Source organism: Bos grunniens, chromosome 27 (assembly GCF_055505025.1).
Source record: "Bos grunniens cultivar Pamir isolate PY7600 chromosome 27, Bosgru_T2T1.0, whole genome shotgun sequence".
Lineage (NCBI taxonomy): Eukaryota > Metazoa > Chordata > Mammalia > Artiodactyla > Bovidae > Bos > Bos grunniens.
The window spans coordinates 17570606-17587974 of NC_141191.1; the positions used below are offsets into that span (position 1 = coordinate 17570606).

The following is a 17369-nucleotide window of genomic DNA, read 5'->3' on the forward strand; positions in this document are numbered from 1 at the left end:
AAAGAGTTCATTAGCCCCATGAAATTACGTCTTAATATTTATGTGGCTGTTCTAATGTTCATTTCTTTTTCTGGAGGAGAGCTCTATCTTTGACTTAATTCCCCAAAGATTTAGAAATAACTTCCTATAAAATTCTGGAATCATTTAAAGGAACTCACACCCCCGTCTGATGGTCTTCTGGTCTCGGTTCCAACAGCAGTTTACTACTTTGTGAGGCGCCTGTCCCCTTGTTAGGCTGTTTTAATTGCTAAACAGTTCTATAATGAAAGCTTTTCCATGAAAGAAAGGGCTGTCTCAAACACAGATGGTATCTGTCCCTCATGGAAAGTTCTCCTGCTGTATGTGCACTCGCTTCTCCCTAAATGGCCATCTCTGTCTTTCTATGCCATCACCCCAAATATCTAATAGCCTTCTCCACACACAGACATAGATGCAGTCATTGTCTTGGAATAGCTGGGTGTCTATTTTCTCCAGTGTTGAACCCTCTGCCTTTAATTCCTCTCCTAGGATAGGCTCATTAAAAAAATGCAGTGTTGCATGTTTCTTCTTCCTTTTCCAAAAATTATTTGGATGCTTTATATATTTCTCATGTGGTTTGTACCTGCTATATTGAAATTGTCATGAAAATCAGATGACTTACCAAGTGACCGGCCATGCTGCATGATCATGCTTGAATTGAGTGAGCCTGGTAGCGAGTAAGCAGAAGGGGAAAACGGCCTTTGATAGTAACTCATTGGACTCACAGTGCCTCCAGAGTTTCCATTCACTGTTATCTGGCTCTGAGAAAAGTGCAAAGACATCCTGTTAAAGCACACATTCCCCTATACACCTCACTCCTTAATTGGCAATAAAGACTTCCACTCACATGACAGCAATCAGCTGTCAAGTGTTTATTTACTTTGAAACTGATGTCTAGAAGGGCATGGCACGTTCTTTTCAGTGTCTTCTCTATTTTCCTTTACTTTGAAAATCACTTTCTTTTTATGTCAGAGACCATAGGAGGTGATGAGGGAATGGAAGCAGCTGACCACTGGGCACAGCACTCTGCCAACAGTGATGTCCAAAGATCTCAAAGGAGTCAGTTACAATAAACACGAGGGTGAATCTGTTCCTATGTCATGACTTAAGTAGTCAGAACACTGTCATACTGCTCTGCGTGTCGGATTTGAAATGAATGTTCTTTGATGAGAAGAAAGGGATTGGCTCTCAGGTTTAATCATGGATGTGTACCCTCTAGTGAATCAGTGTCTCCAGGGCAAGGTGACTAACAGAAGGAGGATAATTGTTTGCATTTATATGTCCTGAAGCAATCTATTCTGGAAGAATCAAATACTTCGCAGAACATCAGAAAGATGTGTTAAATCTCTGGCTACTTCCAGCTCTCATCTCACTTTTTAGCCCTTTATAGTAATACTAATTTGTTGTTTTGATAGCTTTTTATCTGAGTATTTTCATATCCCCACTGGTGTTTCAAGATCCCTGTTTTAAATTGTGATACATATGCTTTTTAAACATTTTTTTTCCTGTATAACATGCAATCTGGTGCTAATATCATAGTAGATATTCAGTAGATACATATTAAAATTGAATTGAATCAGCTCAGTTCAGAGAGGTTGAACTCACTGCTATTAAGCTTGCCTGTCTGTCTACAGTGCAGCACTGGGCACTGTGCAGATGCATGCAAATAAGATAAAACGTTAGCAAGAGCACTTGGTTAAAATACAGCTGAATATAGTACACGCACAGCACACATATGCATACAGATAAAGAACCATAATTTGTGAACTTAATCTACTTATTTTAAAACAATTAAACGTTTGTTGTACAGGCCTGAAACATAGGTAGTCAATTAATTTCACATTTCCATGATTTCTCACTTTAAAGCAGATGTTTTCAAATCATGTAGAATTAATCCAATTTTGTTACTTTCTAGCCATGCCACATCTGTCCTAAAGTCAGTAAGCATTTCATTACAATGATAGTGCTTAACGATGAAGTACTTCTCTGAGCTGTTACAGAAATTACTCTCATAAGCAACTCTGTCTTGAGGGTCTTCTAACTTAGAGCACTGGCCATTCAAATAAGTGTGATGCACGGATCTCCCCAAATGCTTCAGAATGCTTATATACCTTTGATGAATTATTCAATAATATTTTTGCCTCGTGGCCCAAATCCAATTTGGTTGATCTTTGTAAATATATTTTCAATATTATTGTTATAATGTGTTTGAATTAACATTAAAGGTAGGAGAACTAAAAACTATCATGTTTTGTAACTAAACTTAGGAAAGCTGCCCTTCCTTCTATATTGATGGTTTCAATAACAATGGCTATGGGTTAAAAAAAAATAAACACTGCAAATAGATTTAGTCTTTCATCATGTTAAATCAATTAGGATTTTACTAATTGAATGCTACTATTAGAACTTTAGAATATATTTTATTGTTATATGAAATGATTATTAGGAAAGCCATCTCATGGAGAAGGTATATGCAATTTAAAATAAGTTCATATAGTGTTGGGTTTTGTATCAGTTAGCTATTGCTGCTTAACAAGCCACCTAAGACAGAATCTAAAACAATAAACGTTTATTATTGCACTGCAAAAAAAAAGTAAGTTCAGTTACAATTAGCTCCACAAGGATATATGTATCCCTTTCAGGCATACATGCAGTATACATAATTGAAAATCTGCACCATAAAATTTTGAAGCACTTCAGTCATTCATAAATCATTTATTAGGGGCTGCTTGTCAAATAAGACATATGTAAATGATATAAATATGTATGGAAAATATTTATATTTAATCTAAATGGAAGACAAATTATTGCTATATAAAACAATAAATATTCATAAATTTCTGTATTGGAATGGCTTGGGAAAATGGTTCCAAAAAATTCATAGGGCTAAATTTCTGCAGTGTAGATTATATACATTATTTACTCCTGTTGGACAAATGGGTTCAAAAGATGTAGCTGTTAATGAAGGAGCAGCAAGAATTAACATCATACAGTGAGTAATCATGTATGTGATGAATAAGGAGATGTGAACTGCTCACACAGGGCACATTCATATGAGTCTCTGAAGTAAATTAGGATTTAGACTTTATAATCGAATCATCATCATATTATATGGATATCTAAATTTTTGAGAAAACTTATTAAGGCAAATCACTGTACAACTCACTAGAGCAACACAGTGTGAACGTAAGTGACTCCAAAATGAATTAGGAGAATATAATTGACTTTTTCAGCCCAAAATAGGCTTATGAGGATGATTCTAGTGGAATTTTCCCTAATAGATGATACAGGATTGGTTTAGATGAAATCAACACCTATGCAAATAAAAATGCTCAGGTGCAAAATCAGATGGCAGACAAGAAACTGGTCCTTTTGGCTTTTGGAGATCTGTTTAAAAAATGATGGAGCAAAGGAAAGAGGAGTAATTCCGTGCATGATAGCAGGGGTGGTTAAGGTGACGCCATCTGTCATGGCAGACTGCTGACCCAAGGTTGGGGAAGGTGTTTCAGAATGGTCAGTGGTGTCAGAGTCAGCTATCTGCAGTTCATCTGGGGTGGCTGAGGAGGACTCCCTGGAGGAGCAGGAGGAGTGCTCGCCCCGGGAGACGTGGTTATAAAAACAGTGTGAAAAGGTTTGGGGGTATTTGCAGGTGTGAAGACCCCAAATCAGCAGGTGGTGGCAGGGTAAGTGAGGCTGGGCTGGAGCCACCGTCTTGTGAAAAAGGATTATGAGGTACCCCAGAAGGTGGGCATGGGGCAGAGGCTTCTGGTCAGATTTGTCTGTGAAGCATTTACCTCCAACACATTGGCAGTTAAGTTCTGGTTTCCAAGCTGAGTTTGAGGAAAAATAATGAGAAGAGAGATAAATTATCCAATTAATAAAAACATCTCTTTTTGTGCAGTGTGACAGAGAAGGCAAAGCACAGATTTATTTGCAAGCACTTTAAGGAAATATATTTAGAAGGATTAGGTGCCAACCACACAGTAGAGGAAAAGCATGAAAACATGCAGAAAACGAATCCAGTGCGTTTTGGAAATAAGACCAGTTTTCACACAGCTTTCATTTGGGGGTAGGAGCTTAAGAGTGCTGGCATAATGGAATTTTTTTCTCCTAAGTTTTAGTTTTTGTACTGGTGACAGCAAGTTAATACCTGGTTATCCATCGGTTGGCAGAATTAGTTTCCCTTCACCAGAAAAATCTTATAGCAGTTTTCTCCTCCTGCCTCCTTCTTGGAAAGTGTCCCCCAACTATAAATTAGTTTGCCTTGTGTTATGTTGATTTACAGATCTAGAGACTGATCAAACTAAACACAACTAAGTGGAAAGGGAATTTTGTTTCCTTTCCACTCATTGAATCTCTATTTTGATTTCACTGCTGCTGCTGCTGCTAAGTCGCTTCAGTCGTGTCCGACTCTGTGCGACCCCATGGACTGCAGCCTACCACTATAAGATGCTAAAAGGATTGAACTTTAAGGTATCCTAGCAGTGGAAATAGTGGTATCTTTGTGTGAAAATGGAAAAAGACAAAACAAAACAAAAACCAGCCATGGATGATGTTAGAGTACATCCTAGTTGGTTAGAACTACTGTTGGCTTTAAATCTTAGGTAAAGGAGAAAGAAACTGAAGACGAAAGAGAAGGTCTAATACCTCCAAGGCTATACAACCCAAGAGGCTGAACATGGTGGGAAGGGTGGTCTGTAAAAGGAAGAGAGTGGATGGCCCATTAAAGATTATTCATCCTAACCTTCTGTTATCTGACCACACAGGTCAAATATGATGATAAATGTATTCACTCAACATGAGTAAATGAAACTCTGAACCAAAATATTTTTTCTTACTCCTCACTCTGAAACCCCCACCTCCAGAATAGAGGATTATTGAGTGTTTGGTATGGTGTCAGTTGTAACATAGATAGCCAAAGTATTATATTAATACAAGTATGGGGAATACAGTAAACAGAACTGTATCAATGTAAAAATCTTGCCTAGTAAAGATTTAAGTGGTTCTTGGCCAGTCGTCATGTTTATAACAGTTGATCTCATGTAGACTGCTGATCTCATAAAAAGTTAAAATTAATTTTTTCCTCAGACATTTAATTGAAGAATTAAAAAAAAAAGCCCACTATATAAAATGATCTCTTGGTCATAGATGCCTTGAAAATCTGAGAGCTATTGATCCTTCTCAGGAAAAATGCACACATTCATAAAATTTCGTGTCAATTTTAGGAGTTAATGAATATTCAAAAGCATATCTTTAACAGGTTAAGAAACTCCAACCCTGAATAAAAGTCAGATTTCTCTATTCTATTCTTATCTAGTAAGCTTGTGTTGTTGTTGTTTAAAGACACTCATTTTACCTTCTTTTCCCATTTAGGTTGTAACATAATATTAAGCAGAGTTCCCTGTATATACAGTAGGTCTCTGTTGGTTATCCATTTTAAATACAGCAGTGTCTACATGTCCATCTCAATTTGAAAAAGAATAGATATGCATGTGCATACCTGAATCGCTTTGCTATGCGCCTGAAACTGACACAACATTGTTAATCAACTCTAAGCCAATATAAAAGTAAACATTTATAAAGTAAAAAAACCCCACTCATTTTAAATGATACTTTTATACTTGTATAGTTTTAAGATTTTAGAATTAACTTATAGGAACCTTAAAATAACCCAGAACTTGAAATGTTTTAGAAGGACTGCATCCTTTTTATTAGTAAATTTTTAGTCATAAGTTTAGATTTTAATGCAAGTAAAACTGTAACATTATGAAACTACAATAATTACAATCTAATAGGTTAGAATTTTGCTACAAGTCTGAATGGAATTCAGTATAGAACAGTCTTGGGTTGGATAATGTCAATGAAATTCCTCATAACAATGCAGTTTCATTTAAGACATTTTCATATAATATAAATTTCTTTAGTTCTCTTTATGCTAAATAAAATTTTTTTAAATTAAATCATTCAAAAATATTTGAGTAATCTGCGTAAAGCAAGTTTTTTTTTCCTTTAAAATAAAAAGAAAAATTAATGATTGTACCCTTCTTGGGACTGGCTTGCCCATTTTCTTTGGATGTGAAACCTGTCAAAAGCTGAAGAATATCATCTCTAAAACCACCATACTTATGGGGAATATGATCAGTTTGTATACTAGGAAGGGTCCTTATTCATTGTTCTTCTAGAGAGGGTCTATAGAAAACAGAGCTATCTCACTTTCTGAATTTCTCTCAAGCCGCTGATATGCTTACAATTTTCACATGTATGTGTGTGTAGATGACAGTAAAATGCCTCTTGTTGACTCATATCACAGTTAAATTTCCAGGGATAAAACTGGAAAGTTCAACAGTTGATTGGGCACCCACACACAAACTTTGAAAACTTTTCTCGTAGACTAGCTGGAGCTTCTTTAACATAACCCTGATGCCTGTGTTAATGAAATGCCCTCTTAGACACAGGGGGAGAAAGAATCACAATACAAATGTTTCCCTGAAGAGAACATAAGAGGAGGAAGATGAAAGTATGAAAAGGGGAGGGAAGTATTTTCTCATTCTGAACTACTCTGAAGTAGGAAAAACTAGTTTAAAACAAGAGCAGACTTTTTCCCCCTACTGAGTTGGTGGCAGATAGATGACTGCAGAAAATCCATCATATTTGTTTTGTGTCTCTGTCTTTTCATGACCATGTAAGGTTAAAGTGTTTGAATGTAAGTCAAAGGTCACCAATATTTTGTATCAGTTTGTGAGTGTAACGCCTGATCAACTGATCTCATAACAAACTCACACAGAAGAAGTCATGAAATATTGGTTGGCCATCCTAATAGAACACGAGTGACTGGGGCTGGTGTTGATGGGACTGGTCCAGAAAGTATACTCTGTATTCTCTACCTTTTCTTGCATCCCACTTTGCTGGCATTTATTCGTTATCAGCCTTCCTTCACATTCTACATCTTGACCCCATGGAGCCACAGAGGTGAGTTCTCTCCCTCTTCTATATGACACTGAGACAAAGTCCTCTCTGAGTCCCTAACATTTGTGCATCAGCAGCTGTGAAAGTAAAGCTTTGGCAAATGATCAATAACTTTATTTCATAATAGATTTGTTATATATTATATGTATCATAAAGTTTATTCTCCTGAAGCAAAGGACACAGCAGTAAAAAATGCCAGAGAAAATGTGTGAGGTGTAGATTTTGCTGTCTTTCAAAGCTCCTGACTTAGACTTGCACTTATCTGACATTGAGAACAATGCAACATTTTTAGCAACAGGGTATCTGTTCACATAGTGACAGAGGGTAACATACCTCATTTTGTGTTCTCTCTATACATAGATGTGTGGGAGGTAAATTATAACATATGCAGCTTATAAAGCAATGTGTTATATTATCAAATATGGAGAGAATGAAAATTCCTAATGGTAGGCTATAGTTTTTTTCTTACACTAATGGTCAGACTTTAATAAAAACCCAAGTATATAAATGAAACTTCTAGAGCACTAAAGTTTCCCTTTTACTCTCGATAGAGCATTTTTGTTTCTCGGGACTGCTGTTTTCTTGGGAGGATGATTCTTTATAATAGAGCATATATTTGGCTGATTTACGATATGTAGCTCATAGTTCTTGGCATTTACTGAGACTTTCTTACAAGAACATGGAATGTGGGTATTTAAAACAAAAGGTCACTGCTGTGAAAGGCCATTCCATGGCAAATGAGACTTAAAGTATATCACAATAGGCAAGATGTGGAAACATGTCTAGATCCTCACCAGTGAATGAATGAATAAAGAAAACGCAGTATATACAGGCAAGGGAAAATTATTCAGCCTTAAAAAAAGGAAATCCTGTCCCATGAGATAACACAGATGATATCCAAAGGCATTATTCTAAATGATATAAACCAGTCACAGAAGGAGAAATATTGCATGGCTCCATTTTTATGAGGGATCTAAAACAGTCAAGCTCATAGAAGCAGACAGTAGAATGGTAGTTGCCAGGAATGGGGGAGACACGGAAATGGGAGTTGCTCTTCACAGGAGGAGTTTCAGTTATGCAAGATGGTGACGTGATTACAGTCTGGAGATCTGTTGTACAAAGCCGTGCCTGTAGTCAATGATACTATATTGTATACTTTAAAATGTGTTAAGTGGGTGGATCTCAGTTCCGTATTCTTACACAATTAAAACAAGTCAGAACTGCAACGGTTTTATACCACTTTTTGACAAAGTGTTATAAAACAAACTTTAATCCACCCATTCAAAAAATGTATTGTTGAAAATAATATATTTCCTTTTCCCAATCAGATGCACAGGAAAAAGGATATTTAAAAATAACCACAGTTACTCCATATTGAGGGAATTTCATGGCAGTCACTGTACCCAGCTCCTTATAGGCAGTGAAACCTCCCAGCAATAGTCTGCGATGAATGCTACATCATTATCCCCATTTTATAGATGAAGTAAGGTTTTTATAGATGATGTAAGATGAGGCTCAGGAAAGGGTAATCATTCAGTGAATGGTCTAACATTAATAACCCCTTAAGGAGCTGACTGTCCAACTTTTCTCCTCCCAGTCTCTCTCAAGCTCACAAGAGAACTTGAGAAGGCCCCCTTCCCCACTTCTAAGTCAGCGACAGGTTAGCAGATCTCATCTTCCACATACCAGCAGCATCAGTTGTGCAGTTAACCATCTCTTCTTAATGTACTTTCTCCACTTGGCTTTCAGGAGGCCACATTTTCTGGATTTCCTCCTCCCTTAGCAGACACTGCCTTTAGTCTCCTGAGTTGGTTCCTCCTCTTACTATTGGGATGCCCTTGGGCTCAGTCCTTGGGCCTGCTCCTCTCTTTGCAGCCATGCTCTGGTCATCTCATTCAGTCTCATGGCTGCAAAAGCATCTATAAGGCGATGGCTTATATCTCCAACCTGGGCCTTTCACTGGATCTCTAGACTCCTATATCCAGTTGCATCCTGGACCTCTTCACATGGCTGTCTAAAACCCACCTCAAACTTATCAGGTCCCAGATGGAACCTCTGATCTTTCCCCAAACCTGCTGTACCCATGGTTATCCAGTCTCAGGGGACAGAGGGTGGCAAATTCCATCGTTTCCCTGTTGCAAAGATGCAAAACTTTGAAGGCAGCCTTGCCTCTTTTCTTTCCCTCACCTCCCACATGCAATCTGTCAGGAAGTCCTATGTACTGTATTTTCAAAATACATTCCGAATCCGATTTCTCACCACCTCCCCTGCTTCCACCCTGCTCAGAGCCACCGCCATTTCTCACTTAAGCTGTTGCATTGCCACCTGCTTGGCTTGCCTACTCTCCATCTTGCCCTCCTGTAGTTTGCTCTCCATGGAGCTGCCAGAATGATTCGGTTAGACTGTAAGTCAAATAGTGACAGTCGTAGCCTTAAATTCCCCCGCTGACTCCCATTTTCATTGAGAGTAAAAGTTGAAATCCTTCAGTGGCTTCTTAGAACTTCTGCCATCTGGCCTCTCTTACCTCGGACTTGACTTCCTCTTACTCTGAGCCTCACTTGATTCCTTTCCTTCCCACTGGCTTCCCTGATGGTCTTTGAACAGCCCCAGCATGCTTCAGCCTGAGCGCCTTTACACTACTAAATATTCCCTCTGCCTGGAAAGTTCTTCCCCCTTCAAAGCCGCTCTGTCTGCTGCATGAGGGCTCTTTGACTACCCTATTTAACACGGACTCTGCTGCCCTCAATCCTGGTCAGTGCTGTTTAGTTTATTGATATAATCTCCTTCTAATGTTATGTGATTCTACTTATCTAAGTTTTTATTAATATTTGTTCCCTCTGCCATCGACAAGACTTTAATCATCAATGGTTTCAAATGCAACTCTGTGGCTAGAATAGACGACACACACCCAATAAATATTTGTTGAATGAATAAAGTGTGTGCTAAGTTGCTTCAGTTATGTCCAGCTCTTTGTGACGCCATGGACTATAGCCTGCCAGGCTCTCTGTCCATGGGATTCTCCAGGCAAGGAGACTGGAGTGGGTTGCCATGCCCTTCTCCAGGGGATCCTCCCAACCCAGGGATCAAACTGGCATCTCTTATGACTCCTGCACTGGCAAGGAGGTTCTTTACCAGTAGCGCCAGCTCGGAAGCCCTAAATGAGTCAAAGTGACAGCATCTCAAATCCTGATTTGTGGATCATGCTGATTCCCTGAGGACTGTATAATGAAACCGTCTCTGGTCAGCCTGGATGGTGACAAAACCATAGGGAAGAAAGTTCTCAAGTTAAGTTTCTAAGCATAATAAAACAATTTTAAAAAGCCAGACTATGTCAGATGAGTGAACTGAGTTGTGAATGTGGTGGTGTCTGCTCTGACTTCTACATCTGCTCCCAGGGACATGTTTTTGGACACAAATAAGCCTGCTCTCTGACACTAGCCCATCCCTGTCTGTGGTGTCTCAGTTTGATTTTGCTCCCTACCTCATGGGATTGTGGAAGTAGTTAATAAATGTGAGTGGTTTGGAACAGTACCTGCATATAGTGAACTCTTGGTATTTGTTAGGTGCTACTGTCGTTTTTACTGTTTTTATTATTATTTCATAGGGGCTCTCAGAAGATATTACCCTAATTAAAACAATTTGCACTGATAAAGAAGGTATTTTAGTAGGAACACCCACTTGTCTTTTTAATCATCTAAGCTTAAGGTTTCTGCTTTATGGGTGGGTGTGTGTGGGAAGGATGTTGATGTCAATCAGATGTCTGTTGAAGACTTTCTATAAAGATAAAAAATACATTGCTTCAAGGATATGTCTTGGATGACTTTTAATAGTACAGCTACAGTAGATACCATTCTTCAAATTATTTACTCAAGTATGAGTGTTTTCTGGACTCCCACTACTGCTGCAGTTGCTAGCATGTCCTTATAAATGGCTACCATTTAAGCAGAGTTTGCTGAATCCTGAGTACTGTACCTCTACTAACTTCCTACTCTTATCATAGCCTATGAATTAAGGGTTAATTAATACTCTCATTTCTTTGTTCAGACTCACAGAGAAGTTAGGATGGTTGCCTTATCACATAGCCAGTGATGGCGTTTGGATTGGAATCTACAGTTTAGCCTTAAAGCTTATGCTCTTCACATTACATTATTCTGTGAAAAAGCCAAGAAGAGGAACACATTTCTCTTCTAACTAGATTCATAAATGTCAGCAGAATGACACTATGGGAGAATTTAACATATAAGGAAATATAGATTTACTTCTGAATAGTCTAAGTACTAAAGATTTATTAATATACTTTCTGAAATAATAAACTTAAAAACATAGAAATTTATCGAGTTTCAATGAAAATGAATTTTGAACTATAAGAAAATAAATTCTGCTAGAATTAAGATAACTGTTTCTTTCAAAGTGAATTATAATGGACAATTATTTTAAGAGATTTTACCCATGTAAATAAAGTAAAATCTAAGTACTCAGAAACCTGGCATGAACAATATTTCTTTAAAACTTAAAGGTATTTTTCAGTTTTAATTGTTAACCAATCATCAATGATTTCTAATAAATATCTAGAAGGAAGATGCCTATAAAACATTATTTCTGGGTAAAAGATCTGTAGATTTTTTAAATTAAAAGATCCCTAGAAATTTACTGATGAATTTGGTGGGGTTTTAAATAGGAAGATGGTTTCTTTCTCCTTTCCTGATTGCAAACTAACAAAGCATCGGGTTATATAAGAAGCCCAAACCAAGGGAGTTAGGGTCTCTACAGAACGCTGTAAGAAGAGATTGGAAGGTGTAAGGTACCACTTGGCAGTCTGAGGACTGAGAGGCCGCAGCAACTGCAGGTCTTTGTCTCTCTGGCTGAAGAGGTATCTTTGCAGTCTCTGGAGAAAGCTCAGGTGGCTGTTTGTGGCTTTCAGGATCGTGTCCCGAAAGGGGAGCTATCTGGATGGAAAGAGATGCTGTGTGTTTCTCAGGCACTGGGTTAGCGGGTGGTGAGCAAGGCCTTTTGAGCAATGATGGTATTTCAACAGATTTGGGAAACTGGGGGGGATTAAAGGTGATGCTGCTTCCTGGGTCCTGGTTATGGATTAGTTTCAATGTGGAAATTCTCCGAGTTTGAGAATCTTGGGTGTAGTCCTCTTGGAGAAATGGGGTACTCATATCAGCTTTTGGTGGGGGACCTGTGTGGGAAGGTGGTGGTAGTGGGTTAGTGATTTTTTGTGTATATGACACGGTTGTGTTAGATTCTTCAGAATATACAATTGTCTGGCTAGAATCATCATTAGAATACATAGTTCCCTGGAGAGGTGTTTTGTTAGTAAAGAACTCTGTACAGGATGGACTTTGTGTGTTAGTTACTAATTGGTCTAAAATGTCACCCTTTGTATGATTGGTTATCAAGGAGCTACAAAAGCTCTCTTTTCTGGGTGGTGGAAGGGGTGCCTGGGTTACCAAAAGCATCCAGAGAAAGAAATAGTGTTGAAGGAAAAACAGAGAGAAAGTCAAAGTTAATCATTAAAGAAACCAGTGTTAACTCTACCCTTAAAGAAAGTAAAGCAATGTCACACCTTCTTCTTATGCTATACATTTTGTTGGCCAGATTGAGAGATCATGTTTATTTCATTCAGAATGCATTTTAATTTACTGTCAATAGTTGCCTTCTGGGGGAAAATAGTTTTATAGAGAATACAGTATCAAGTTTGTCTCCATCTACTTTCTGGGAAATTAGGTTAAAAGTGAAAATATTTTCTCTTGGTATATTTCTAGACCTTGAGGTATATATACAGTATTTACTCACATTGTTTTGGTAACATGTTTCATGCCTGTGACAGTTTTACTAATATCTCCAACACTGAGTTTCTTTAGTTAATGTTTAACGAGCAATTGCATAACTCATATTTATTCAGTAAATAATATATTGCTGGCCTCATAACTTAGAAATCCAAATCATCAACTGGCTGTTTTTTTTAAGAATTAGAAAATATCCTGAAAATTATACCAGAAACTGATGTGCTTTTATCAGCTGAATCAGAAAAAAGAAAAATCAATAACCTGTTTTGAACTTAAGACTTGTCTTCCATGTTGTAAGTACAAGTCAATACAAATATAAAAGCAACATAATAAGAATAAAACATATCAAAACATGCATGTTACTAGAAAAGAGACTCTAGAGCAGTGGTTTAAAATAACACAGTGGACAGCAGTGTGCAGGATTACCTGAGTTGGTGATTTTTTTTCTTGTAGATTTGGTCGAACGCTTCTAAAACCTTTTGCTGCAAGAGAGGAACATGTAGCATCTCCATTCAGTGTCTCTTGATTTCGATCATTGAAACATCTCCAAGCTTTTATTAAGAGAAAACAAATCGGATACAAAAATATCTACATCCACTTTTAACATATTTTTAAAATAAAATTTATTTTTATTTCCAAAATTGAAATTTTCTTTTTAGACATTAAAAATGCATAACTGTGTATGCAATTGAAGTTTACTGTAAGAGTAACAATGTGGCTATGAATATGTTTTTTAAAAAACTCACAACAAATGTAGTAGTTATTCAGAATAGTTTTTTGGTACCTGAGTCTGGTGACTGAGAATCACGCCCTAAAAGAAAAAGAAATGTCGAAATTAGTTCTCTGGTAAAATGAACAATGCAGTAAAGATCATTTGGCAAAAAACCACATACATTTTGTTTTTTGAGCAAACATTATCTCAGTTCTAAAACTCTGGGTATATAAAATATACTAATTGAAATTTGTGCATTTGTTTTTACTTCAATTAGACTAGAATTAATTAAATATGATATATAATTAAAACATATATCAAACACTGATTTTCCCCTTAGTATTATTGCAAGAATTCAATTTTATCTTATTATTGCTTACGGTGAATATATGAGTTTTTAATATCAGTTTGAAGGATCAAAAGTTTGGAAAACAATGAATGGTTCTCCTAACAATGAATCAAACCACCAGATCCTTAGCTTTCAATGCCATCAATTTTTTGTAGCTTTAATTCTTCTTTACTTTAAGAAAGTGTAAAATACACTGCCATATTATGTGATATTTTCAAATCACTCTCTAGACTTTGAATTTTCTTCTTATTGCCATTTAAGAGTGATTTTATATTCAACAATGAAAAAGCTGTTTCAAGTATTCCACTGTCTTGCAGTAAGCATTTCAGTACTAATAAATTGCTTTTGATAATACAGCTGGAAAGCAGCCCGATGACATATTTATTTTCAGTTTTATTTGCAATTATACTTTCAAGAATCTCCTATAAATTATGCACAATTTTAGGTACTCAGTTGGTATTGCTTGGTTCTATGATACCACGGGGCCAACTTCACCTGGAATCATAAAGCCTTAATTTTGGAAAGGATCTTAGAGGTCATTCAGCCTAATCTTCTGTCCAGATCCTGGACGTTAATGATTCAGATTTACTTTTAAGTGGGTGGTCCTTTAAGAACCCTTAGGTGTTCAAATATTTCAGTTTCTTTAACATAAACCTAATTTTAGATATATAAAATGCCAAGTGCCAATTTGCTACTTTACTAATATTATAGTTCTTCGGAGGAACTGAAAGTCATGCAGCATCCCACGTGGACACTGTTCACCATAGCTCTGTTTTTATTTCACCCCTGCCAGGAAAGCTTGGGAAAGGGAGGGCAGGTGTGATATGGAGTGGGTAATAAGAAGCGTCCTAGACACATGTCAAGTAAAGAGAATAGAGCTTTTTGGTTATTTTTTAAGAATTGGCCAGGTACATAACTTGGCAGACGCTTGGAGAAAATGGTTTTGTCTAATATCTTGAACACTCTTCATGACCATTCACTTGTTAAAAAAAAAAAAACCCAGCTAGAATTCTAGGGATCAGAGCCTTTAATTTTTAGTATTCTTTAGTGGGTGGTCATTGCTTCTTTGAAAATTTAAGAATGAGTAAATGGGACAGATTTAACGTTCCCTGGTTGTTCTGTGCATGAAAATAGTCTTTGAGAACTAAGAACTTTAACTGCTCTTTCCTCTTACAACAAGCACTCCCTGTGAGCTGCAGAAGGTAGCGAACCCATCAGAGCAGTTGTCAGGGCTTTCCTGGCTTGGTGTCAGGGACTGGACTTAATGTTCGTAGCAGTCCTTTCCACCCTTATGATTTGAACATTATGATTTTTATGTAGCTGTGCTTGCAGTACCCTCTACCTCATAGTCTCTACTCTTGGGTTTTACTTAAATTTCTTTATGATATGCTATATTCTATATGATACTTTTCTTTAAAGTTATGTTGATTTTAATTCTTATAGCCCCTTTCTTTAAAGGGTTCAAGTGCCTTGCAAGAATTAAATGTATTAACTAAATTCAAGTTAACTAACTGAATGGCTACTGTCTTTGTCAGTACTATGATAAACCTGTCCATTTATTTTCTTCATTTACCCTCATTTAATTCTGACAAATCCTATGAGTTGGGGAAATGACTGTTTTTCTAACATTTTCTATGCTCACATACACATGAACAAACATGTACAAATATATATATATATATAAAGATAATTTTTTTCAAACCAAAATGAGATCATTACTACATCCATTGCAATGCAATTTATATTTTTTAATAAAGGTAATATATTATGGAACCACCTGGTTTTGTATTTAAATTTAGACATTGAAATCTATTGATGGATTGAAGGTGGTGGGCAGGAGTAGGAATCTCCACATGGAAGCTTGATTTTTCCTCAACAAAACTGGATAGTTTAGGGTCAAGTGGCTTCATAATTAAGGACATCCTGAATAATTAACTAATAAATGCATGTGTATAAAAAACACTAATACGCACAGTGAGAATTAGAATTATTTAAATATCCTTCATCCCTTTCCCACTTCTGTTCCAAAACCCATGAATATTATTTAAAAAATCAAAGGAAACCCCAACTAACCCAGGAAAAATAAAATTGACCAACCAACTAACCAGTCACCTAGTGATACGGGTATATTTCAGGGTCTAGAGAGACTAGGGTTGAAGTCATGAGAGATTATTTATTGTAAAAAGACACACTTCAGTGGATGCTGAAATATCACACTCCCAGTTACTTTCTAGAGTATATTTATACTTGCGAGTTCATGTTAATTTTAATTGGACCAAGATGTTTAAAAATATATATTAGAAAGCTCTTTGTTGATTGGATTAAAGGAAGATTTAAAGTCTCTTTGAAAGTTAATATTCTATCATTTTATTTGCAACCTTTGACAGAGAAGCAAATTAATAAAGATTCAATTTCCGCAAATCCCACTTCTGACACTCTGTGCCTCCACCCTCAATAGTTTTTAGGTAAAAAACAAGAAAAGTACCCATGAGTTATCTTAATTAAATATTATGTTACTTTAGTCCATGCAGTACAAAAACTTAGTTGTTAAAACTTGCAGCTACTTAACACATTTTTGGCAAGTGACTGTTGTTTTTAATTATGTTTTTAAAATATTTTCTACAAGATATCAGTTCCCTTTGACATTTTTTATTTTTAGAGCAAAACAGTCATAAGGGATAGGAGCTATTCTTGAGACAAGAAAAATAAGAACTTGTGGGGCATTAGAAAGGTATTTACAGCCACTTTCATCATCCAAACAGGATAATTCTGGAAAGAGAGAAAGGTCAGAGAAAGCCATTCAAATGTGACATTCTGTGAGTTAGTGATATTATACCTGCAGCCAACAGGTTTGGAGAACTCTGAACTCTCTTCACAGATGTTAATGTAACAGACATGGCGGCACGTTTGCGAGCACACCCACCGCTATCTGGAAGCAAAAAAATGACATAGCAGAGGCCACAGCAAAGGAGAAAGCACATGCAGTACCATGCATCTCAGTGAAATGTGACAGACATCCATGAGAGAGATGAACAGTCAGCACTAGTAACCACGGAACACGTCTGCAAAATTTACACCCACCCCAAACTAAACCGAAACAAAACAAGGAAAACGCCAGGGTTATGTCTTAGAAATAGATGCCAATGATTTAGTAAAAAAAACTCAGATTTTACATTTAATGTTTTATGGTTTTTCTTTGAGGAATACCATGTATAGAACTGAACTTTGTGTATACCATTTGAATTCAACTATTAAATTTACAAGCAGTGTAACTAGCTTTTAGAGTTATGAATATCCTGTATTTCAGGATTAAGAGCTATGTTATAACATACTTTCATATCCATCATTTTAGGTTTTACTGTATTTGAGCTATTATGATTCCTGAAGGACCTCTTGAAGTAAAAGTTGTTACCTGTTACAGGCATAATACATTTGATATGTAAGATTCATAAAGAAAAATATTCTGTGTCTTCCCAGTTATTATTAGTTATGGGAAATTTTGCCTCCTTGAGATAAAACAATATTGATA

The 17369-nt window shown here is 36.6% G+C and overlaps 1 protein-coding gene across 47 annotated transcripts in view; it reads right to left on the bottom strand.

Moving 5' to 3' along the window:
* Positions 1–17369, bottom strand: part of SORBS2 (sorbin and SH3 domain containing 2) — a 217479-nt gene that overhangs the window by 82562 nt on the left and 117548 nt on the right. For 10 of the 47 annotated variants that reach the window (XM_086380114.1, XM_086380085.1, XM_086380078.1 and 7 more), the window contains exons 2-7: positions 16677–16769; positions 13564–13590; positions 13206–13330; positions 11790–12431; positions 3813–3848; positions 641–779 (exon numbers count right to left, since the gene is read on the bottom strand). In XM_086380114.1, the coding sequence (XP_086236240.1) occupies positions 641–779; positions 3813–3848; positions 11790–12431; positions 13206–13330; positions 13564–13590; positions 16677–16769 (1062 nt within the window). The remainder of the gene's footprint in view (positions 1–640; positions 780–3812; positions 3849–11789; positions 12432–13205; positions 13331–13563; positions 13591–16676; positions 16770–17369) is intronic. The other 37 variants (XM_086380113.1, XM_086380109.1, XM_086380108.1 and 34 more) reach the window with 12 other exon arrangements.